The 25227-nt window shown below is 39.6% G+C and overlaps 1 protein-coding gene across 4 annotated transcripts in view; it reads right to left on the reverse strand.

The window, feature by feature from the left end:
* Positions 1-11937: 11937 nt before the first annotated feature.
* The window catches only part of chm (CHM Rab escort protein), a 101345-nt gene continuing 88055 nt past the window's right edge, over positions 11938-25227 (reverse strand). For all 4 annotated transcript variants that reach the window (XM_043704523.2, XM_043704522.2, XM_087992130.1 and 1 more), the window contains 2 exons: positions 19308-19477; positions 11938-13064 (listed from right to left, as the gene is read on the reverse strand). In XM_043704523.2, coding sequence (XP_043560458.2) covers positions 12753-13064; positions 19308-19477 — 482 coding nt within the window. In that variant the 3' untranslated portion in view covers positions 11938-12752. The remainder of the gene's footprint in view (positions 13065-19307; positions 19478-25227) is intronic.

Raw genomic sequence — 25227 nt, forward strand, 5'->3', positions numbered from 1 at the left:
AAAACTACCACAGATTTCTTAAGAGAAAATCATCTTTAATTGCAACTGGGATTTTGATGGCTGATGCCCTTTAGTTCTAGACTCCAGCACCCCAGGGAAGAGACCTTGTCTATTTATCCTATCCATGCCCCTCATGATTTTATAAACCTCTATAAGGTCACCCCTCAGCCACCGACACTCCAGGGAAAACAGCCCCAGCTTATTCAAACTCTCTCTATAGCTCAAATCCTCCAACCCTGGCAAAATCCTTGTAAATCTATTCTGAACCCTTGCAAGTTTCACAGCATCCTTCCAAACGGAAGGAGACCAGAATTGCAGACAATATTCTAAAAGTGGCCTAACCATAGTCCTGTACAGCTGCAAAAATGACCTCCCAACTTTTGTACTCAATACTCTGACCAATAAAGAAAGCATACCAAACGCCTTCTTCACTATCCCATCTACCTGCAACTCCACTTTCAAGGAGCTATGAACCTGCTCTGCAAAGTCTCTTTGTTTAGTAACACTCCCTAGGACCTTACTATTAAGTAAGGAATAAGTCCTGCTAAGATTTGCTTTCCCAAAATGCAGCACCTCGCATTTATCTGAATTAAACTCCATCTGCTACTTCCCAGCCCATTGGCCCATCTGACCAAGATCCTGTTGTAATCTGAGGTAACCTTCTTCGCTGTCCACTACACCAATTTTGGTGTCATCTGCAAATTTACTAAGTATACCTCTCATGCTCACATCCAAATCATTTATATAAATGATGAAAAGTAGTAGACCCAATACTGATCCTTGTTTCACTCCCCTAGTCACAGGCCTCCAATTTGAAAAACAACCCTCCACCACCACCCTCTGTCTTCTACCTTTGAGCCAGTCTGTATCCAAATGTTTAGTTCTCCCTGTATTCCATGAGATCTAACTTTGCTAACCAGTCTTACATGGGGAACCTTGTAGAACACCTTACTGAAATCCATATCGATAACGTCCACCGCTCTGCCCTCATCAATCCTCTTTGTTACAAAGCCACGTTGATTATCCCAATTCAGTCCTTGCCTTTCCAAATACATATACTTCCTGTCCCTCAGGATTCCCTCCAACAACTTGCCACTACTGACGTCAGGCTCACTGGTCTATAGTTCCCTGGCTAGTCCTTACCACCCTTCTTAAACAGTGGCACCACATTAGCCAACCTCCTGTCTTCCTGCACCTCACCTGTGACTATTGATGATACAAATATCTCAGCAAGGGTCGCAGCAATCACTTCCCTAGCTTCCCACAGAGTTCTCGGGTACACCTGATCAGGTCCTGGGGATTTATACATTTTTTCGTGTTTCAAGACATCCAGCACTTCCCCCTCTGTAATATGGACATTTTTCAAGATGTCACCATCTATTTCCCCACATTCTATATCTTACATGTCCTTTTCCACAGTAAACACCAATGCAAAGTACTCGTTTGGTATCTCCCCCATCTCTTGCGGCTCCACACAAAGGCCACCTTGCTGATCTTTGAGGGGCCCTATACTCTCTCTAGTTACCCTTTTGTCCTTAATGTATTTGTAAAAACCCTTTGAATTCTCCTTAACTCTATTTGCCAAAGCTATCTCATGTCTCCTTATTGCCCCTCTGAATTCCCTCTTAAGTATACTCCTACTGCCTTTATACTCTTCTAAGGATTCATTCAATCTATCCTGTCTATACCTGACATATGCTTCCTTCTTTTTCTTAACCAAGCATGTTGAGACCTTTGTAGTTTTGCATATACAGCAGATATCATTATGGAATTTCAAAGCATTGCAAACTGTGAGCAGGGTAGTGTAGAACTTCAAAAGGACATGAACAAGTTAGTGAAATCATGGGGTGGGGGGAGGGGGGTGAGCTTGGGGGGGATGAAGTGGCAGATGAAGTTCAATGTGGAGAAAGGAGATGAATCATCTTGATGGGAAGAATAAAGAGAGAAAACATAAAGAATACAATTCTAGGAGCAAAACAACCTGAATGTAAAGGGACATAAGCCATTCAAGAGGGCAGGACAGATTGAGAGATTGATTAATAAAGCACACTGTGCTCTATGCTTCATTAATAGAAGTATAGTGTACATCAATATTCATGAACCTTGACACTATCAGGACAAAACAGCCCACTTGGTTAGTTTCACATCCAGAAGAATTCGCTCACTCCATTGCCACCTCACAATAGCAACAGTATGCACCATCTAGAAGAGGTGCAGGAATTCACCAAGGCCTCTTTCAAACCCATGACCAGCACGTCTAGAAGGACAAGGGCAGCAGATACATGGGAATACTATCATCTGTAAGTTCTCCTCTTAGCTACTCACCATCCTGACTTAGAAATACATCGCTGCTCCTTCTGTGTCACTGAGTCAAAACTCCTGGGACTCCCCCACTAATAGCATTGTGGGTCTACCTGTACCACATAGACTGCTGTAATTCAGAAAAGCAGTGACCTTCTACTCCTACCACTACCTTCTCAAGAGCAACTATGGATAGGCAATAAATGTTGGCCCAGCCAGCAATGCCCACATCCAATGAATGAATAAAAAGTAGAAAGTAGATTGTAGTGATTGTACCAAGGTCAAACAAGTGGAACTGATAGAATATGAGTTCCCTGATTGGACTAGGTTAACAGCCCCAAACAGGGAGCCCTGGCTGACAAATATAAACAGAAGTGTCAAAGGTTCTATTTATTCTAAGAGTTGGCTCTGAGAAAACCAAACCAGTGTCAAGTACTATGCAAATGTAAATAACGGGTGACTTTGTGACAGGTTATCAGCCCTCTGTGGAGTTATTTCATTGGTTATATTAAACTAATACCGGACACTGATTTAACATCAGCTGGCGTGTTGTATACAGTTCTGGGTGCCACACTTCAGGAAGTTTGTAAAAGAATGAGAGAGGGTGCATAAAAGATTTACACAAATCATTCAAGAGATGCAGAACTTATGAAGAGATGCTGGTAAAGTTCAGGCTGCTTTCCTTGGAGGAGAGATGGTCAGGAGAAGATCTGACAGGTTTTCAAGATCTTGAGGTGTCTAGGACAGAGTAGGTAGTAAGAAACTGCCACCATGAAAACATCAAGAACAAGGCACAGATTTAAATTAATTGGCATATGAGGCAAAGGCAACATGAATAAAGCTTTTTCACGCAGAGAGTATTTAAGGAAAGCACAACCTCAAAGTGTACTCGAAGCAGACTCTACCAGCGCATTCAAAAGGGGGAATTTGATTATTATTTTTAAAAAAGAACAATGTGCAAGATTACAGGGCCAAAGCAGGAGAATTTCAAAGTGAAACACTCATTTCGGAGAGGTGCAGCAGTCATGATGGGCTGAATAGCATCCTTCTGCAATGTAACAATTCTGGGATTCTGTGAATCTGATCAAAACATAATAGAAGGCAAAGGTTTTATGTAAGAATTTTCAGTAACTGTAATATGGAGAAGTGTAGAGAAAGATGGTAAGAGTGCTTTCAAACACAGCAAGTCATATAGACTGAACCTGTATGAGGCAATTGTGTCTTTGGAAATAAAACTCCAAAAGCAAAAGAGAGGTCAAGTAGCTTTCTTAGACTGAAGATTAGGAAGTTTTATGCTAGTTACTGAAAAAGCTGTGTCTGATATCGTATTAGCAATTGATTCTAAAACCTAATTACTACTGGTGATATTAGCAAATGAATGCTTAATGTCTTTATATAGCGAGGCTAATTGAAACAAAGTCATGCATTATGGATTAATGTCACCCAACTGCACACTTCAAATGGCACACTGTAATGAATCTGAAGGGAGAAACTCTGATAGAAATAAAATATTTCAAGATCCTGCAGCATCAAATAACACTTTGAGCAGGTCGTGGAATTAACTAAATTATAGCTACTTTTGATTTTGTGGCTTCACGCTGGAAATTTATGCCATATTTTTATATTGCTCCAATTGTAGATATGACAAAGAATTTTCAGTATAACCAAATAGATTTTGTTTTAAAAGGATATTCAGGAACAATGTTATCCTTAAAATATTTCACTATTTGTAGTTGTTTTGTCTGGGAAGTAATGTAAGGCTTTCTGTTGCCTTCAAATAGTGAAACTTTTTTATTCAAGTTAGACATACTATCTTCATCAGCTCATCACTACATCAGAGGTAATCTGAACGAAATCACAGCAGCCTCTCTTGTAGAGATCAGTGCAACCTTATAGCTAGATGTCTAGATCATGTAGCTATCTTGACCTCAATCCATACCTTAAGCAAAATTATTAGCCTTAGAGTCTCGCAGAGACATTTGACTACAGGATGCTGCAAGTTACGGTAATGAGTAAGTTTGTCCTTTCTCATTTATTCCCGAATGCACATTCTCCTCATGCTATCTACATATCAATGCAAAAACTCCTGTGAGAACATGAAAAAAGATTTTTTTTTGCTTAGACTTAACTTCTATAGGTTTTTTTGAAAAAAAACATAATTCTTATTTTCCTTGATCGATAGAAGTAGCCTCCTTCAGTTCAACTCCCCACTGATTGGCTTGCCTCATCCAATTAGATTAATGGATATCTATACCAGTTCCCTGAAGAGGCTCAATCTTTCCCCACTTTTATCTTTTATTCCTTATAGTTGCATGTTTTAGCCTCAAGTGTTTAATTGCTTCAGATTTTAAGACGTTTTTACTTAATTTTCTAGTGTGCTATTGTTGGGTTTTTCTTAGGAAATGTGTAATGCAATCTTTATCTGCAGTTTCTACTTACATATTAGTCAAAAAATGTCTTGTCAGAAAGCATAAAGACTATTGCATGGAGACATTTTAACAATGCACTATTTTGCTGCTATGGGACAGCACTGTGGCTCAGTAGTTAGCACTACTGCCTCACAGTGTCAAGGACCTGGGTTTGATCCCACCCTCAGGTGATGGTGTAGAATTTGCATGTACTCATCACGTCTGTGTGGGCTTCCTCTGGGTGCTCTAGTTTCCTCCCACAGTCCAAAGGTGTGCAGGTTAAGTGGATTGGCCATGCTAAATGGCCTACAGTGTCCATGGTTAGGTGGATTAACCATGCAGAATGAAGGGGTGGGATGCTCTTTGGAGGGTCAGTGTGGACTCGATGGGCCAAATGGCCTGCTTCCACACTGTAACGATTTGATGATTTCAAAGGAGAAATCATAAAAAGGACCATTTTATGAAAAGACTTTACATGAGTGTTTTTTTAAATTCCTTATTAAGTATCTGGAATTCCACACTTATTATTACACATGATACGTAGGACATAAAGACACTGGAGAAGATGCAAAATAGAAGCTATAATCTAGCAGAAAAGCACAAGCAGGCAAAATCTCCTCTCTGGGAAGGGGTTGATTGAGTGGTGACTTAATAGAGAACTTTAAAATGATGAAAGGTTGTTATACTGTAGACAAAGTGTTTCCAGAATGGACAAGAACAAAACTAGAGGCTGTTAATGTGAGTCACCAAGAAATCAAATGTGGAATTCACAAAAGTGTTTTGTCTGAAAGGATGGTGATGTAGGATTGTACAGGAAGTGGTTGAAGTAAGTAGTACAAGTATATTAAAAGATAGGCTGGGTAAGTAAAAAATGAATAAAAGGCTATGATGAAGTTAAACGAATGGGAGAAGGCTCGGAAAGAACAAAGAAATCAGCATAGACTGATTGGGCTGTATATTGTTTCAGTATAAATGTAATACAGCACTAGAAAAGTTTTCTTCTGATGAATAGTTTGCAAAAAAGGTGGGAATATAGGCCTTTCCCAAGTTAGGGTTTTAAGGACCGGAAGGAAAACAGAATGCCTAAACTTGGTATAAACTCCTACATCTAACATAAGGAAGTTCAATGTTAGTTACTCTGTGAAGCACCAGCTTTAAACAGACATATTGTACAACATTGCATTCAGCTCTATATTGTTATTTTCCTGGTTCTGAAACATTTTGTCAGCAGCATTTCACTTAAATGCTGCTGTACAGATTTACAATATGCATTCATTGCTATTTGTTTAAAGCAATTTCATGTTCACAAACTGGACTAATTTTTAAAAATCAATTTGGAGTTCTACAAGGAAAATTCTTCATTGAAAAAATGCATTAAATACACATGGGTTACTTAATGGAAAGCTTACCAGTCTAGACAATGTAGACAAACTGACAGCCAAATAGTCTGCAGGAGACCAAGTAGTTTTGCAATTTACTACTGTTATGTAAGGTGTGAGATTCATTTATATCTTAGTATCATTTATTTAGGATTTTGAATAAGTGCCAAGTGAGTTTGTGTCCCCGAAGGGCTTTAATGGTTAAACTTGGAGAGTTTATGCATGAACAAATTAAAGAATGTAGTGTCTTATGCTTTTGAGGAAAGATCTTTGGGGTGCTTAAGGAAAACACCACAGCTTAGAAATAAGATTTTTTGTTTCAGTTTGGGCAGTTTTGCAGATGTTTTGAATTAAGCTATGTAAAACTGCTGCTTCTGAGAAAGGGAGGTAGCATATTAGTTAAGATAGATTAACTCAACGTAAGGAATTTAATTCAAACGTTCCAAATAAGAGTGTTGGGTTAAAACCCTGAAGATTTATGTGAAGCTCAGAAAATTTAAGCTTAGTTATATGACAAATCAAGCAAGATTACATCAGATTCTCATAACTGGGATTGAGAGAGAGAGAGGGGCTTTCAGTAGTATAAAGGCATGCCGTCAGGATGAATAAGACTATATTTTAATAGTGTTGCAAACTTTTTAAATGTGTTATATGTAAATAGCTTGGTTTATTCTATGTTATCTTTATTTCTTTTGCACAATAATCTTCTATTTTCTTGTTAAAGCAGCATTGTGTTTATGTTTCAGTAAAAAGCTATCAAACTAAAAAGGAAAAACAAATCATTCAAGCCAGATTTCAGCCTGGGATCTCACTTGTCCTGGCCGGAACGGTGGCTAGCACTGCTACCTCACAGCGCCAGAGACTCAGGTTCAATTCCCACCTCAGGTGACTGACTGTGTGCAGTTTGCACATTCTCCCAGTGTCTGCCTGGGTTTGCTCCGGTTTCCTCCCACAGTCCAAACATGTGCAGGCTAGGTGAATTGGCTATGCTAAATTGCCCGTAGTGTTAGGTGTAGGGAAATGGGTCTGGGTCGGTTTCGCTTCGGCAGGTCGGTGTGGACTTGTTGGGCCGAAGGGCCTGTTTCCATGCTGTAAGTAATCTAATCTAAAAAAAGCACCCTACATATCCAGCCATCAACCAATTATTCTGAGGCCTTTTAGTTTTTCAACAATATGGTCATTTTTGTTTTCCAGCAACACATTAGTTAAATACGTGCTGCGGGTTTAGTGGTTCAATGTTAACTAACTAATAAAGACAATATTTTTTGTATTCAATAAATCATTTGAACATTCAAGGATACAAGCTATTTGACCGTTCTCTAGTAAATTGCACAGCTATTGCTCAGATCTGGAAGCTGAAGCTCTGATAAAGTCATCCACTTTAAACATTAGCTTGTGTTCTCTCCCTGAACGTGGTCTGACCTACTGTGATCTCCAGGATTCGTTGTTTTCAGCTAACTCCAGTATATTGTGAAAGAAGCAGTCAATGCCAAGCATTGAATCTTCAGCTCCATATCTATTAATCAGAGCATGTCAACAGGTGTAGTGCTGCAAGCTATGAAGTCTACCCTGAAATTCACAGGAAGCAGTGCTATTTTGAATTGACTACCAATACTACATACATGTGGACATTTACTTCCCAAATGCTGTACCTGGCTTTAAGAACTTATTGTTGAAAGGATCACAGAATTCTCTATTTGTAGAATACATCACTCTTGTGGTGCTTCCTTTAACACTTAGTTTGACCCTTTCCTGTCTTGAAAAATCATGACAACATGAGCATAAAAGGATAATCTTGTACATGCAATATAGACTATATATGACGAGAAAGTTGGCTGCAAAACAATAGAGATTTAGTGTAGTTAGAATGACAAAGGTAAAAAAAATGGTGTTTCAAATGCTTTATAGTCAGTTAAGTACTTTCTGATTATCTGTTTATAATTTTAGAATGTTAGAATCCAATTGTTAAACACAGCACTCTTACAAAGAGAGATCTGTTTTTAGTGATGTTGATTAAGGTTTCTAAATATTGATCATTACCATTTTAATACCTCTGCTCTTCTTTGAAGTAGTGTCATGGAGCCTTTTATGCACACTTAAAGTAGCATCTGGAGCTCGTGTTCAATATCTCATCTGAAAGGCAGAACCTCTGATTGTGTATTATGTCCTTAATAGTACATAGGGTAGCTGTCTGGATTTTTGTTTTTGTGTTTCTGGATAGGACTTGAAATCACAATCTCTCAGTATATATTTGAATGCCACTATAGCTACTGTACTGAGAAAAGTGTAATTTATGAAAAAATAGACCAAAGCAATACTTATCAATATAACCTTATATTGATCATTTTGCATGCTTCCCTTCATTGCTCAGACCATTGAGTATAGGGGTTGGGACACGTTGTTGAGGTTGTACAGGACGTTGGTGAGACCACTTTTTGAGTACTGTGCATAGTTCTGGTCACCCTGCTATAGGAAGGTTATTATTAAACCAGAAAAGGTTCAGAAAATGTTTACAAGGATGTTGCCATGACTGGAGGGTTTGAGTTATATGGAGAGGCTGAATAAGATGGGACATTTTTCACTGGAGCATAGGAAGTTGAGGGGTGAACTTGTAGAGGTTTAAAAATCACAGGGCAGGGGCATAAAATGAATAGCAAAGCTCTTTTCTCTGGGGTATGGGAGTTTAAAAGTAGGGGACATATTTTTAAGGTAAGAGGAGAAAGATCTAAAGGGGACACGAGGGGCAATGTTTTTACATGGTCGATGGTTTGTAAGTGAAATGAACTGCCAGAGGAAGTGGTACAGTTACATTTTAAAGACATTTAGATAGGTACATGATTAGGAAAGATTGGGGGGGGGAGATGGGCCAAATGCAGGCATATGGGACTAATTCAGTTTGGAAACTTGAGGGTATGGGAAAGTTGGACCAAAAGGTCTGTTTCTGTGCTGTATGACTCTAGGATTCTAACTTTGTCATAGGGAAATGATTTTTCTGCTAACTCAGTCAATGAAATACCTGAACACACAGATTAAAACAGCAAGAACTATTCAGAAACAGTTCAAAACTATCAGGACATTGATTTTCATGGACAGGAAGAGTCGCTTACTCCATTCCTGAATATCTTAGCTGCAGAGAGAAGTTTGGCAAAAAGTGGAGTTGAACAAATTTTTAAAATGTGTCTACTCGCGGACAAAGACTTTTTTTTGAGCATTGAAGTGTTTTCGATTCTTTTTTAACCTATCACATGCACAATGATGCAAACCTCAGCTGGTAAGACTGCATTTACTTACTTTTACTGCTGTTTCAATTGAATTGATTGCTTGCAAGCATTGTAAAATGTGGGTGTGCATGGAGTTGTTCATCTCATTGAAGTGTGCCTTGATGCTAAAAAAGTTGGTAACCACTGCTATCGATCATGATGACAAAACATTAAAAAAAAGATTGTCACATCTTATTCTGATGTGCAACCGTAAGCGAAGTCTTTCCAAATCTATTCGGCGGTCAACGTGAACATGGTTTACCCAGGCACACAAATTTTAAAATCAAATGGGTTAAATAAAATAAATATATTTGGAATCTGAGTTCAGAATAACTCATTGGGGGAAAGAAAAGCCAATTTTCTAAGTGCAGACTGATTCACTAATACTTGATCGGAACTGTGTGAGTGTCATTATTAGATTTCTTTCACTGTTAAGACATTTATATATAGCCCTTTGGTTTCTAAAGGAAGCATTTATGCGTTTTTGATAAATTATCAAATTAAATAATCATGACGCAAATTTCCTCCTCTAGCATTTGTAATGATGGTTCCCACCCTTCATGCCAGGGACCCAGGTCAATTCCTCAGGTGCCTGTCAGTGTGAAGTTTGTACATTCTCCGTGTCTGAGTGGGTTTCCTTTCAGGTGCTCCAGCTTCCTCCCACAGTCCAAAGACAAGCAGGTTAGGTGAACTGGCCATGCTAAATTGCCTATAGTGTCTGGGGATGTGTACGTTAGGTACATTAATCAGGAGGTAAATATAGGGTAGGGGAATGGGCCTGGGTTACTCTTCAGGGCTCAGTGTGGACATGTTGGGCCAAAGGGCCTGTTGCCACATTGAGACAAATAAAATAATTTCAAAAAACACATCCATGAACACAACTTTACTACAAAGAACATCACTCAAATTTACTGACTATGAACAAAACACACTCAGCAGATAACCTTACAATAACACACTGGTTGAAAGCATCCTGAAGATTAACTCCAATAAACTCACCAACTGTTCTGTTGCAAAAGCTAGTCACTTGTCGAGATTGTTCTACTTTTCTCCCAAACGCACACTAGAGATAATTGATAGTTTTCTAAATGTGCTTTAAGTTGAAGAGAAACAAATCTCTATAGTGCGTGAAAATTTTTTTTATAATTGTTCAGTGCAAATATGACCAATATAATAATACTGAAAAATAAACATTTGACAATTTGATACACCTACTTTCAAGACTTTTTCCTCAGATGAAGTGTTAGCTATTAATATGCCAATTTAGAGACTGCTGTTAATAATTCAAGTAAATTACAATATTCACTTATGTTATTGAATATGTCTAAAAGTCATAATGTAGATCTGATGGCATGTATTTAGTTTTAAAATGGACATTGGTAAACAATTGACCTAAATGATTTTAGATGTAAAATTCACATTTTGAAAATCAGAGTGAGATATTACTGTATGCCAAACAAAGTCTTATTGCAGTCATGCAACTGAAGTAAAAACTGTACCTTTTCCAAAATGTGAATGGTGCAGAAATATTACTGCATTGAAATGATTTGTAAAATTGATGGTGTAGACACCAACATATTAAAGGATATATGATTTCACATATGAAATTGATTGATTTATTTGTCAGATTTGATCTTTGTTGGCTGGCCAAAATTTTTTTGCTGTCCCTAGATGCCCTTGGGAAGGTGGTCATCAGCTGCCTTCTTGAACTGTTCCAGTCCACCTGCTATAAGTTGATCCACATTGTGCTTAGGAAAGGAATTCAGGATTTTGACTCAACTACATTGAAGGATCAGTGATATATCTACACACATCAGGATGATGAGTGGCTTGGAAGGGAACTTGTTACCATATATCTATTCCCCTTGCCCTTCTATATGGAAGTGGCCATAGACTTAGAAGACTTTGTTTAAGGATCTGCAGATTCTGCAGTGCATACTGCAGATATTACACATGACTGCTACTGTGTGTCAGTGGTGGAAGGAGTGGATGTTGATGAATCAAATGGACTGCTTTGTCCTGGATGGTGTCAAGCTTGTGTGCTGTTGGAGCTGCACCTATTTGGGAAATTAGGGAGTATTTCGTCACATCCCTGACTTATGCCTTGTAGATAATAGATAGGCTTCGGGAAGTCAGATGACTAGTCTCTGGCTAGTTGTTGTACACATTTTGTTTATGTGGCAACTTCATTTCTTAACTTCCTTCCATCTAACTCAAATGTACAGAGATGTGGACAAACAAAAAGGAAACAAAGGGAATGAAGTAATAGTGACATAACCCCTAACATTCCTTTTGAATGTATTTCACATGACCTTTAAGTAAGCAACATAAAAATGACCAGTCACAGCTTCTAATTAATGCCTACCTATGGAAGTACGTTCTTCATCAATTTATCAAAAATGACACTTACTTCATTTATTTGTATTAGCTGCTTGAATTGCTCCATAGTCTAATTATAAAAGTAGCCAGAATTGCGATTAGTTTCTGAATTTTCATAAATTCAGCAGTGGGAATTAAGCACATCATGTTTTAATTTAAAAAAAATTGGTTAATCAGAAAAATCAAGAAACCCTATTCAGAGCACACAAATGTACCACAGACATGGTTTTTGCAACATTTTAATCACTTTTGTTTACATAACCATTAAATGAGGTGTATTTTCACAGGTTATTGCACAGTATATGTTTTTGATATTGAACACATTACTCATGGAAAATAGTACCTTGATCTGCAAAACATCTGCTATTCCATCACATATCATTATAGACCTATTTGATTTTCCACTGAGAAAATTGTTTGCACCTGCCCCTGCTTTCTGAAGTATATTCATAACGTAACATTAGCACTTAATATTTTTTCCAGTAAACAATATTTCAAAACGTTGAATGGCTTGAACATTTCTTGTCAAAAGAAATATTTTCCATCATTTATCATGAGTGAGTTCTACCCAATTCTTTGGGAACAGAATTGTGGTAGAAGTGTTCCAGCAAAGCAAGCTGTAGCTTTAATTTTAGATACATTAATAGTCTTTAAACATCCACATGCTTTAAGCAAAGCTTATTTTGGCAATTCTTCTCCAAATCCATTTTCAAGATTGGTTACTTTTAATTAGTGTCAATAGACCTCAACATTAATCCATTTTCAGGGTAATGGGGAAGTAAAGTGAAGAGTAGCAGCAAGTGGATGAAAATAGATCTATTTGTTTTTACACAACAGAATACAGCATTGATTTAGGTAAGGTATGGAAATACTGCCTGTCGAATTAGAATGTTCAATTAGTTGGACCATTGCAAGATGTAAATGTTGCCCTCTATAATTTCACTATGATATATTTACAGCATTTTTCAGTTTGCATCAACTTGAAAATATCACCATGGGCCATTACTTTGACCTTTCAAAATACATTATTCTGTATCCTTTGGAATTTCCATCCCATTATTACACTTCAAATCTTCAGCATCAGAGTTGGCCATTTGCGATTGTTTGTCTACTTCACTATTATCCAATGGTTCTACCACTTCATTGTTGCCATCTTTTGTGGGATCAGATTCGGGGTTTGTATTTTCTTTTGCTTGAACTGCTTCTGATTCTGCAGAAGTTCCAAAACCAGAACTTCCTGGTTGCGCACCATCACCATCATAGATAATGTCTTCAGGGTTTGGAGCCGCGGGACAGAACTCTTCCCCTGGACAGACTTGATGAAAGATATCTTCTGCCTAGTGAAAGAAGAGGAAATAAGTCCTGTGAATATTGATCCAAACAAATACTGAAAATAATTATTGGTCTGAAGGAAGACACTTTATCGAAGTTGTTACAATTATAATGCAAATGGACTATCAATGTTAAGCTTTCATCACTTAATTTTAACACCTGACTTTAATGAACTAAAAATGGTTACAATAAGGAAACTAACCTGAATGACTGCACATGGAATGTACAAAACTGGTTGCACTAAAATGACCGTTTTTAATCAAAGGACACCAAAATTCAGTGAGGCATCAAGAAATTTTAGTATTTTATTTTAGCCATACTCGCATAATACCATCACATATTGAGAGATGAAAGGTCACCGGTGGAGTGTTGATGTCTGAAAGCACTTCATTCCCTTATTATCTCTTTCAATAAAAGGTAACACTTCCTAAAGAATAGCTTGCGAATGCCACCTTTCACCAAGAAATCAAGGTTAATTGTCCTAAGCAAGCAGGTGGCGGTAGTGGGAGCCAGTTCAGAGGGCCTGCGGCAACAGGGAGAGCGAGTTCGGAGGGTGGGAATGAGACGAGAGGCTTTGAGGAGGGAGGCCCACTTACTGAATGGAGATAAGATGACCTGAAGACTTTTAGATCTGAATTCATTTCTTGACTCGGTTTTTGTAGTTCTGTTTGTTTAAAATTCTGGATTTTGCATTTAAAATGGTCATTTTTTAAAAAAAAGTTGGGTTTTTGTACTGAAGAGGGCACTGGAGAATGGTGACTTTGTACACTGTACTTCTTTACTTGAGTACACGGGACAATAAAACCTAACCCAATTCTAAAACAACAGCTGTCACTCAGGTTTCACTCTTGCAAATCAATGATTCCAAAAATTTTGAACTGCAATAACTTTGACCTTCCTATCTGAATAATATGTTTTTTTATAAAGAACTTTATTACCTGCATTTTCATGTGTTTGAGAGCATGTTTTCTTATGTTTTTCAAGTTTAACAGGAAACTCAATTCCACTCAAGAAAGCCTTGAATTGGACCACCTTCATTCTGATTTGTTTAACTAGGTTTTGGAGAGCAATAGTTGTGCACGAAAAACAAAAATAGCTCCTACTGACCAAGAGGGGGATTTAAAAAGAAGGGAGTTGATCACCACTCATCTGCCTGTAACCATGTAGACTATCTCAGTGAATAAACAGTCTAGTGTGGCTGAAAGAATGAACGTGTTTATGTAACATCTTTCATAATCTCAAAATTTTGAAGTGTTTAGCAGTTAAATGCATCTTTTTAAAGATGTGGAGTTGGAATGTGACATAGTGTTTTGCATACAATATTCCACAAACAATAGTAAGATTATCAGCCAGTGATTCTGGTCAAGAAATAAATGTTTCCCAGGACAATGAAACAACTGTAGAGAGTCAAGGAAGTGCCACATGATAATTCAGGTTCCCCTGAACAGGCTTCATCTCTCAATAGTGCAGCACTCCCTCAGGAGTGTTCAAGTATCAATCCAGATTACATGATCAAATCTCTAGATGTTGTATGGATCTATCAGCAAACTGAATTGACAACAGTGATATGAAGCAGAATGAATGGAATGGTTTCCAAATATGGTAAAAACAATGACTGCAGATGCTGGAAACCAGATTATGCTGGTTATCTAACTTATCTGAGAAATGCACTATTTACCCTATTTCCTGATGAAGGGCTTTTGCCATAAACGTTGATTTTCCTGCTCCGTGGATGCAACCTGACCTGCTGTGCTTTTCCGGCACCACTCTAATCTTGACTCTGATCTCCAGCATTTGCAATCCTCACTTTCGCCTATTTACCCTCAGCACCTTATAACGGCAAGCTGGATGGGAAGATCCAAAGTTCACATGGCCAATTGCTATATGCTGACATGCGCTGAAAAATATTGGCTTTGCACTAAAAAAAGCCTTCTGAAAATCACTGGCCAGGATCAGAAAGACCTTTCACTTGAACAGAGTATGAGAGAGAAATCAGCACTGATGTTAGCACTCCAGACAGTGGCGAGGATGAGCAAAGAGAGATACAGATTAAATATGTCAGACAGAAAGTGTCCAAATTTTACATTAATACGGTAATCCTGAACTCTTTGCTGAGGCCACACATTTGCTGAAAATAAATAATGCACAACTCAGCATTTGCCATAGAGGCATTGAGATGTAAATGGAAACAGTCCAACTCGTCCATGCCAACCAGATATCCTAACCTAATCTAGTCCCATTTGCCAGCACCTGGCCCATTTCCCTCTAAATCCTTCCTACTCATACCTATCCAGATGCCCTTTAAATGTTGCAATTGTACCATCCTCCACCACTTCCTCTGGCAGCTCATTCCATACACACACCACCCTCTGCATGAAAACATTGCTCCTTAGGTCCCTTTTATATCTTTCCCCTCTCACTCTAAACCTATGCCCTCTAATCTGGACTTCACTCCAGGGAAAAGACTTTGTCTATTTACCCTATCCTTGCCCCTCATGATTTTGTAAACCTCTTTCAATCCATTCAATCATGGCTGATTAGTTTCTCATCCCCATTCTCCCATTTTCTCCCTGTAACCCTTGATCCCCTTGATATTCAAGAATCTATCTATCTCAGCCTTAAATAGACTGAATGACCTGGCCTCCATACCCTTCTGTGGAAGTGAATTCCATAGATTCACCACTCTCTGACTGAAGAAGTTTTCCTTACCTCTATTCTCAAAGCTTTTCCATTTTCTCAAGTCCTAGTCTCTCATACCAATGGAAACGTCTACCCAACATCTACTCTATCCAGGCCATTCAGTATTCTGTATGTTTCAATTAGACTGCCCCTTTATCCTTCTAAACTCTGAGTATAAACCCAGAGCCCTCAGACATCCCTCAGATGTTAAGCTGCTCAGTTCTAGGACCATTCTCGTGAACCTCCTCTGAACATACTCCAAGGCCAGTATATTCTTCCTGAGATATGGGACCCAAAACTGTGCACAATAATCCAAATGTGGTCTAACCAAAGCCTTAAGGAGCCTCAGAAGTACATCCCTGCTTTTATAGTCAAGTCCTCAAAATAAATGCCATCATTGCATTTACCTTCCTAACTACTGACTCAACCTGCAAGTTTACCTGGAGAGAATCCTGGACGAAAACTCCCAAGTCTCTGTGCACTTCACACTTCTGAATATTCCATGCCACTATTCTTCTTACCAAAGTGCATGACTTCATACTTTCCCACACTGTATTCCATCCGCCACTTCTTTGTCTATTCTCCTAAACTATCAAGATCCTTCTGTAGCCTCCCCTCCTCCTCAATGCTACCTGTCCCTTTATTTACCTTTGTATCATCAGCACACTTAGCCAGAATGCCCTCAGTTCCTTCATCTAGATTGTTAATGTATAAAGTGAAAAGTAGTGGTCCCAACATAGCCTTATGGAACACCACTTGTCACCAGTTGCCATCCAGAGAAGATTAGCTTAGATTCCCTACAGTGTGGAACCAGGCTCTTTGGCCCAACAAATCCACACCAACCCTCCAAACCCACCCAGACCCATTCCCCTACATTTACCCCTGACTAGTGCACTTAACACTACAGGCAATTTAGCATGGCCAATTCACCTAACCTGCACATCTTTGGACTGTGGGAGGAAACTGGAGCACCCGAAGGAAACCCATGCAGACACAGGGAGAATGTGCAGACTACACACAGAGGTTCCTGAGGTGAGAATTGAACCCGGGTCCCTGGCGCTGTGAGGCAGCGGTGAAAGGATCCTTTTATCCCCACTCTCTGCTTTCTGTCAGACAGTATAAAGTGAGGACTACAGATGCTGGAGATCAGAGTCAAGAGTGTGGTGCTAGAAAAGCACAGCACGTCAGGCAGCATCGGAGGAGCAGGAGAATCAATGTTTTGGGCATATTGGAAGAATTGTTATTTCAGAGCTGTACACATACTACTTGACACAGACAACACAATCTGCACTACAATGCCCAAATTCCTGAAAGGGCGTACGCCTGAAACATCAACTCTCCTGCTCCTCAGATACTGCCTGACCTGCTGTTCTTTTCCAGTGCCACACTTTGACCACAATGCAGTCAAGCATGATGTTTTCAATTGAGGTCATTGAGACTGCTTGGAAGGAAGAAAGTAGTAACGAAGGACAGACTCCTCAGGGCCTGACTTCAAACCTTTTAATACCTGTTTACTCTCAAACACTGGACAGACTCTGCAATGGTTTTGTTTATGCCTTTGCAATCTCACATCTTATTCTACTGACTACAGATGTGTGTCTGCATTAGTGTGTGTAGGAGAAGGATAGCAATCATCTCCTGATTTAGCAGCCATTTGTTGTCCCAAGGCCAAACACTTACACTATGGGCAAGTTGGAACTGGATGGAAAAGGTACAAAGCAACTATGAGTAGAAGATGTGTGTCCGGACATAGCACACACAGTTACAAGATTCTTACCCAATTCTTCCAATGAGCTCCATAACTGAACATTTCAATAGCAGAGCCATTAGTTTCTTCTGCTGTTTACTGCACATCACTTTACATATTTGATCTTTTTCATTTTTCGACAATTCACTTTCTGCCGCTTAGATTGTCAAACATATTTAAAGCAAATGAGATTTATAATTCTATTATGTATTTTACTACTGATGTATGCTTCAAAACACTTTACAGCTAACAAAATACTTTGGAAGTGTAGTCACTGTTGTAACATAGGAATTGTTGTAGACAATATGCACACAGCGAACTCTGACAAACAGCAATATAAAAATGAGCAGATCCCTTTTTTGTCATGTTGATTGACAAAAAGTAATAGCTGGGTTATGAGAGATACTCTGATGATCTTTAGGATATATGCCATCTTCATATTCATCTGAACAAAGTAGGTTGGGTTTAGGTATAGTATCACCTGACAGAGTGCTGACACCAAAATGCTGCTGTAATGTATCAGCAAAAGTATCAAACTTTATTTCTATTTCCGTGGAAAGACACTTGAATTTGTATATTTTAAAAATTCATTCATTCATGGGACATCAGCCTCACTGGCGAGACCAGCATTATTTGCCCATTCCAAATGACCCAGAGGGAAGTTCAGAGTCAACCATATTGTTACAGGTTTGGAGTCACATGCAGGCCAAACCAGGGAAGGTAAGGATGGCAGATTTCCTTCCAAGGACATTAGTTAATCAGATGGGGTTTTAATGCAAATTAATAACGGTTTCATGGTGTCTTTAAACTAGATTTTTATTCTATGTTTTTACTGAAACTCAAATTTCACCATCTGCCATGGTGAGATTTGAACCTATGTTTGCAGAACATTAGTCTGGCTTTCTAGATGACTAGTCCAATGACATTACCACTATATTGCTGTCTCCTCCATGTGCTAATAAATTAACAATTGACACACAATACATTTACTGTTTCATTTTTTTTTGCAGTTTATTGCCACCCAAGGTGTAATAAACATCTGTCTACTGATTGTTTAGCTGCACAGTAGTCACACCAACCCTTTAACATATTCACAGCAATGCCACATAGTACCTTGAATTCAAAGTACTTGCATCTCTATTGGGTTTTAATTATCCTCTTCAACACTATGTGTACTAATAAAGTGTCAATACCGTAAATAAATTGTTTTCTAGATATGTTGCCTTTTAAACACACATTATGATTCCTTTGCTTTCCACAAAGGAAACCCCCCAATGGCTCCCCAATATCCATTTCTAAATTTCTCAATTGCTTTTGTGCAGTCAGCATATTTTGCACTTCCCCTAACTGCTATCACACTCTTCAAATGAACCATAATTTTAAGAAAGGGACACTGGTTGCTTAACACAAAGATATGCTGCCTTTTTAAAATTCCCAGCTAATCCAACACTCATTCTCCCTTAGGCTCTTTAACATCCAAACAGGTCTTCAAGTGTACAATGGTAAATGGTATGCAAGATTTAATTGTGGCAAATAAGATGAATCAACTTTAGGTATTTGATGACAGTTATCTATTCGAAACAGAATACATGGTGCAAGTTATTAGATTTCAATACCAGAACATGGAAAAGCAAGTTATCCCAGAAGAGTTAAAAAATTTTAATTTTCACCTTGCAGACTGACTGCTATTATTGTTTCCTTAACTGTGATGACACATCAGAAAGGTAACAGCATAGTTCAAAAAGCCTGTGGTACATTCTAAAAGCGAGAAACACATGATAACATGAGCAGTTTATTTTAGATAGTTTTGAGTTGACCGTACCTGCTTAACAGACTGCTCAAATCCAAGAGCAACATCAGGTCCACAGCAGACAAAGACGTTACTGGGAAGGCCTTCATATGTGCTTCTGTCAACCGCTGATGTATCTCTCACATTGAAATATAAAGCCCAAAGTACTTGAGGTTTCTCTTTCACTTCATGATCACCAAAATCTGAAAGAAAAATAAGTAACCATATTGGTAGTCAAGCACAGTACCACACATACAGATATAATGTATATTAGAAGAGCCTAATATCACCGGTTGACAACCTAAATCAAAGTATTTGTTATGATTATTTCAAAACAGAACACAAAATCCACAAGACAGTCAAGTACTGTAATGTGTGCAGAGGGGAGCTGCATGATAACTACCGGTTCCTTTGCCAGAAGTTTGAATGGAAGGAGAAACTTCGTAACAATCTATATTTTCATAACATTCCTAATGTTTACAGAAAATGCAAATTTACAATGGATCTAGAAAACTTATAAAAATTACAATATCCAAAATTACAAACTAAATGGTAAATAGAGATTTTAAAATTCAATATACAGCAGAAAATAATGATAATTATCTGTGTTAATTATTTTAATCACCCACACTCATTAACGAGAAGGAAACTTACTCTTATTTCCAAGAAGGGGAAGGGCATAGGATTTTGAAGAAGGACTCTGATGGAGAACAAATGGGTGGCAGATGCAGTATAACATGACAATCTGAAGTTGTCCATTTTGGCAATGAATTATTTATACAGTGATAAAGTGGGAAAGGTTGGTGTATGAGGGGCCTGGGTATCACTGAGAGCAAACAGTTGGGAAGGCAAATGGTACAATAGACTACATTGCATGAGTTTCAAATTCAGGTGCATGAATGACTTACTGGAGCTGTACAAGCCCTTGAGACCATACCTGGGCTACTGTCTGCAAGTTTAACTCCCCACCTACGTTCGTGACAACACCCACGTCCTCCACCTCCTCCAGGATTTCCGCTTCCCCGGTCCCCAACGCCTCATCTTCACCATGGACATCCAGTCCCTGTACACCTCCATCCCCCATCACGAAGGACTCAAAGCACTCCGCTTCTTCCTTTCCCGCCGTACCACCCAGTACCCTTCCACCGACACCCTCCTTCGACTGACCGAACTGGTCCTCACCCTGAACAACTTTTCTTTCCAATCCTCCCACTTTCTCCAAACAAAAGGAGTAGCCATGGGCACCCGCATGGGCCCCAGCTATGCCTGCCTCTTCGTAGGGTATGTGGAACAATCCATCTTCCGCAACTACACTGGCCCCACCCCCCATCTTTTCCTTCGCTACATTGATGACTGTATCGGCGCTACCTCGTGCTCCCACGAGGAGGTTGAACAGTTCATCCACTACACTAACACCTTCCACCCCGACCTCAAATTCACCTGGACAGTCTCGGACTCCTCCCTCCCCTTCCTAGACCTTTCTGTTTCTATCTCAGGCGACCGAATCAACACGGACATCTACTACAAACCAACCGACTCCCACAGCTACCTGGACTACACCTCCTCCCATCCTGCCTCCTGTAAAAACACCATCCCATTCTCCCAATTCCTTCGTCTCCGCCGCATCTGCTCCCAGGAGGACCAGTTCAAAATACGTACAACACAGATGGCCTCCTTCTTCAAGGACCGCAATTTCCCCCCCGATGTGGTCGACGGTGCCCTCCACCGCATCTCCTCCACTTCCCGCTCCTCCGCCCTTGAGCCCCGCCCCTCCAACCGCCACCAGGACAGAACCCCACTGGTCCTCACCTACCACCCCACCAATCTCCATGTACGGCGCATCATCCGCCGTCACTTCCGCCACCTCCGAACAGACCCCAGCACCAAGGATATATTTCCCTCCCCTCCCCTATCAGCTTTCCGTAGAGACCACTCCCTCCGCGACTCCCTTGTCAGATCCACACCCCCCACCGACCCAACCTCCACTCCCGGCACCTTCCCTTGCAACCGCAGGAGGTGCAACACTTGCGCCCACACCTCCCCCCTCACTTCTCTCCAAGGCCCCAAAGGAAACTTCCATATCCGCCACAGATTCACCTGCACCTCCACCCACATCATCTACTGCATCCGCTGCAGCCGGTGTGGCCTCCTCTATATTGGGGAGACAGGCCGCCTACTTGCGGAGCGATTCAGAGAGCACCTCTGGGCCACCCGGACGAACCAACCCAACCACCCTGTAGCACAGCATTTCAACTCCCCCTCCCACTCCACCGAGGATATGCAGGTCATTGGACTCATCCACCGCCAAACCACAACAATGCGACGGTCGGAGGAGGAGCGTCTTATCTTCCGACTGGGAACCCTCCAACCACAGGGGATGAACTTGGACTTCACCAGTTTCTTCATCCCCCCCTCCCCCCACCTTGTCTCAGCCGAATCCCTCCAGCCCGGCACCGCCTTCCTGACCTGCAGACTTCTTCTTGACCTCTCCGCCTCCATCCTACTCCGACCTATCACCCTCACCTTGACCTCTTTCCACCTATCACATTTCCAACGCCCCTCCTCCAAGTCCCTCCTCCCTACCTTTTATCTTCTCCTGCTGAACACTCTCTGCTCATTCCTGAAGAAGGGCCTGTGCCCGAAACGTCGAATCTCCTGTTCCCTGGATGCTGCCTGACCTACTGTGCTGTTCCAGCAATAAAGTTTCAACTGTCTGCAAGTTTAGTCTTCTAATCTGAGAAGATATAGCTACATAGGTGGGGGTACAGCAAAAGGTTCACCAAATAGATTCCAGGCTTGGCAGACTTGTTATATGTGGAAATATTGTTTCAATTGGAGTTCTAGTCACTGACGTTGAGGAGAATGAGGGGGATCGCACTGACTTACAAAATTCTGACATGAAAAAGCATAGGAAAATGTGAGGTTATGCATTTTGGCAGGAAGAATAGGGGAGCAGAAAATTGCTTAAAGAAAGACTGTAAAAATCTACAGAGCAGAGGGATTTGGGAATCCTCATCCATGAATCTCAAACGGCTCACATCCAATTTCTGCAGGTAAAAGGGAAGGCAAATGGGCTGTTGGCCTTTATTTCAAAGGGAATGCAGTATAAAAGTAAGAAGGTTTTGCTAAAACAATACAAGCCACTAGTCACTGGCTGTTTTCCTAGCTGGGGGTCCACAAGGGGTCTCATCCTTCTGAATTCTAAAGAAGCTGAGTCTACTCAACCTCTCCTAAGACAGTTCCTCCATACCAGGTATCAACCTTAGTGCACCTTCTCTGAACTACTTCCAATGCCAGTACTTCTTTCCTTAGATAAGGGACCCAAAATATTTTTTATTTTGCAATATTTTAGCTGTGGTCTGACTAGTGACTTGTATTGTTTTAGCAAAACCTTCTTACTTTTATACGGCATTCCCTTTGAAATAAAGGCCAACAGCCCATTTGCCTTCCCTTTTACCTGCAGAAATTGGATGTGAGCCGTTTGAGATTCATGGATGAGGATTCCCAAATCCCTCTGTTCCATAGATTTCTACAGTCTTTCTTTAAGCAATTTTCTGCTCCCCTATTCTTCCTGCCAAAATGCATAACCTCACATTTCCCTATGCTTTTTCATTTACCAAGTTTTGCCAATCACAACTAGACCAGAAAATGGCAAACAAAAAGGAATTGAAATAAGGTCTGGGATTGGCCTCATGAGTGCACAGATTCAGGGGTAGTAAATCAGCGAATAACGAGTATAGAGCACTTCAGTGATCAAAGATGATGACAAGCTCAATCTTGCGTATGTGTACACGTGGAGAGAGAGCCCAAGGAGCAATGTTGCGCTTGGTGGGCAGACTGCTTACTCAAAATAGGCATGCTTAATAGAAAGGTTTATGAACAGCAAAATGGTAAAGTTGGGGATGCTACTAGTAAGAAAGCTGTGTGTTCTTTCAAGATAAGGCTGAGGATGGTTTGAGAGAGACAAGAATTGTGAAGTTGAGATGGAGATTAAAGGTGACATGAACATAAAAGTAAAAGAGCAGCTATGAAGAGCCTGAAGAGAAAATAGTGGTCTTAGAGGTAAAATTCAATGTCAGTAAAAGGTGTAAAGATGTGGAACTGAATTGGTCATTTTTCCATTTTTTTCATACATGTATAAATGGATACAAATGACTGTCACCTTCTTGTTATGCATTTTATCATCTTGCTGAGGCAGAATTTCATTTCTACACCCCACTACCACCCAAGGCAAACTGTTCTTCCCATTCTCACTGGGAAGCACAGCTCTCTGTTGAGACCTTGAGGACCTGCCAGTAAATTATTATTGTAACATGTATCAAGATACAACAGTCAAAACATCAGTAAGCATCCCAGTGTTTTTCAAAACAAGTTTCACATCAATTAGGAGAAAAACTTGGGAATTAACTGTCATCTGTGAATAATAAATTAAACAGCAAAAACATCAAAATCAGATAAGAATAACCGCACAAAGATGAAGGTTTGAACACAAATAGTGAACAGGAAAAAAGACATTATGGAAATATAAAACATTAAAATCAGCACTAAAACAGTCATAATCACACGTGTACATAAGTTTTAACGTCATCACCTTGCTACTGTTGATCCACTGAGAATACTGCATCAGTTTTCTATTCTGCACATTAAAATCTCTGCAATTACTGGTGTAAGAGAATACAATTCAAGGGCATGGTTATATTTAGTAAATGTTGTATAACTACCAGCTCAAAATCAAAACTTTATTTTGTGTGCAAGGGACTAAAGTGATTTTCTTCTTTCAGAGCTGCTTCTTGTAAAGCTAAAACATTTTTTTTTCATTTCTGAGCCTGTTATTCAGAAGTACAAAAGGTTTCTTCTGTATTGTTTTATCAGTGAAGAAACTAAACCCGCTCTTTCAGGTGCCTTTGTCTTTTTGACCTGCTATGGCCTAGTGCTCACCTGATCTGGTGATTCGTCCTCAATGGCTCTAATAGAATTTGCTCTGACATTTTAATTAAAATACTGCCACTGCCATACACACTGCAATCACAGGCAGATGATAAAAAGGGCAATGTACCAGCTGAAAACTCGTGCATGCCATATTTTGGAGCAGAACTGCACCTGATGTTCCTTGTTATTATCTCTGCTATGTGAACAAAAGAATTTCAATTATACTTTAAGTAAAGCAAATGAGAGGTAAAGCTTTCCTTCTTTGTAAATGGGCTAGAAGTTTAACACACACATCAATCGATGTAACATGGTGACATCAGACAGTTGAGTATTTTTTGAACAGAGTTTAAACTGGGTTCTTGTTCACTGATAATTTTTTTTTTTTAAACAGTATAGGTGAATAAAAAAAAATCCAAAACTAAACTGTGAAATCTTTTCTTCTGTTTTCTCAACTGGAATGGGAAACCATCTCAAAAAACCTTCAGTGATTCCTGGCTGATTCTGCACATTTAGCAAAATAATCATTCAAAAGCAAACAAATTACAAACCCTGTTAATTATTTCTGGGCCGAGAATAGTAAGTTCAAATTTCCAATAAGTAAAATGTACCATTCCAAATCAGAGAATCATGGTATGATGTGTCATAGAACGTGATCATTCAGTTCTGTGAAAGGCAACCCAATTGATCCCATTCCCCTATTACCTATATTAAATTAACTATCACACAGATTATATCTTTCACAAGCTTTTAACATTAAAGCAATGTTTGGGATGTAAAATACCAACAGGTTCAGAGTTTGCCCTTCAGCATTGAAAATCGTGGCCTAAAATTTAACTTTGAAAAATTCAAAAAACAAAATCACTCTTAACTGCTTTGTCAGGATGACAAAAAAAATTTCTGGCAATCTCAATGCAGCTAGAATTAATATGAGTCAGCAGCAAAACAAAAATCTCCAATTCAGCAGTTCCAGCTTAACAAAGCCATTGTCAAGGTTATGAGCATTAAAAAGTTAGAGCATCACTGT

The sequence above is a fragment of the Chiloscyllium plagiosum genome, unplaced genomic scaffold, assembly GCF_037043375.1.
Source record: "Chiloscyllium plagiosum isolate Xiang-an unplaced genomic scaffold, Cpla_swu_hap1 HiC_scaffold_11, whole genome shotgun sequence".
Taxonomy (NCBI): domain Eukaryota; kingdom Metazoa; phylum Chordata; class Chondrichthyes; order Orectolobiformes; family Hemiscylliidae; genus Chiloscyllium; species Chiloscyllium plagiosum.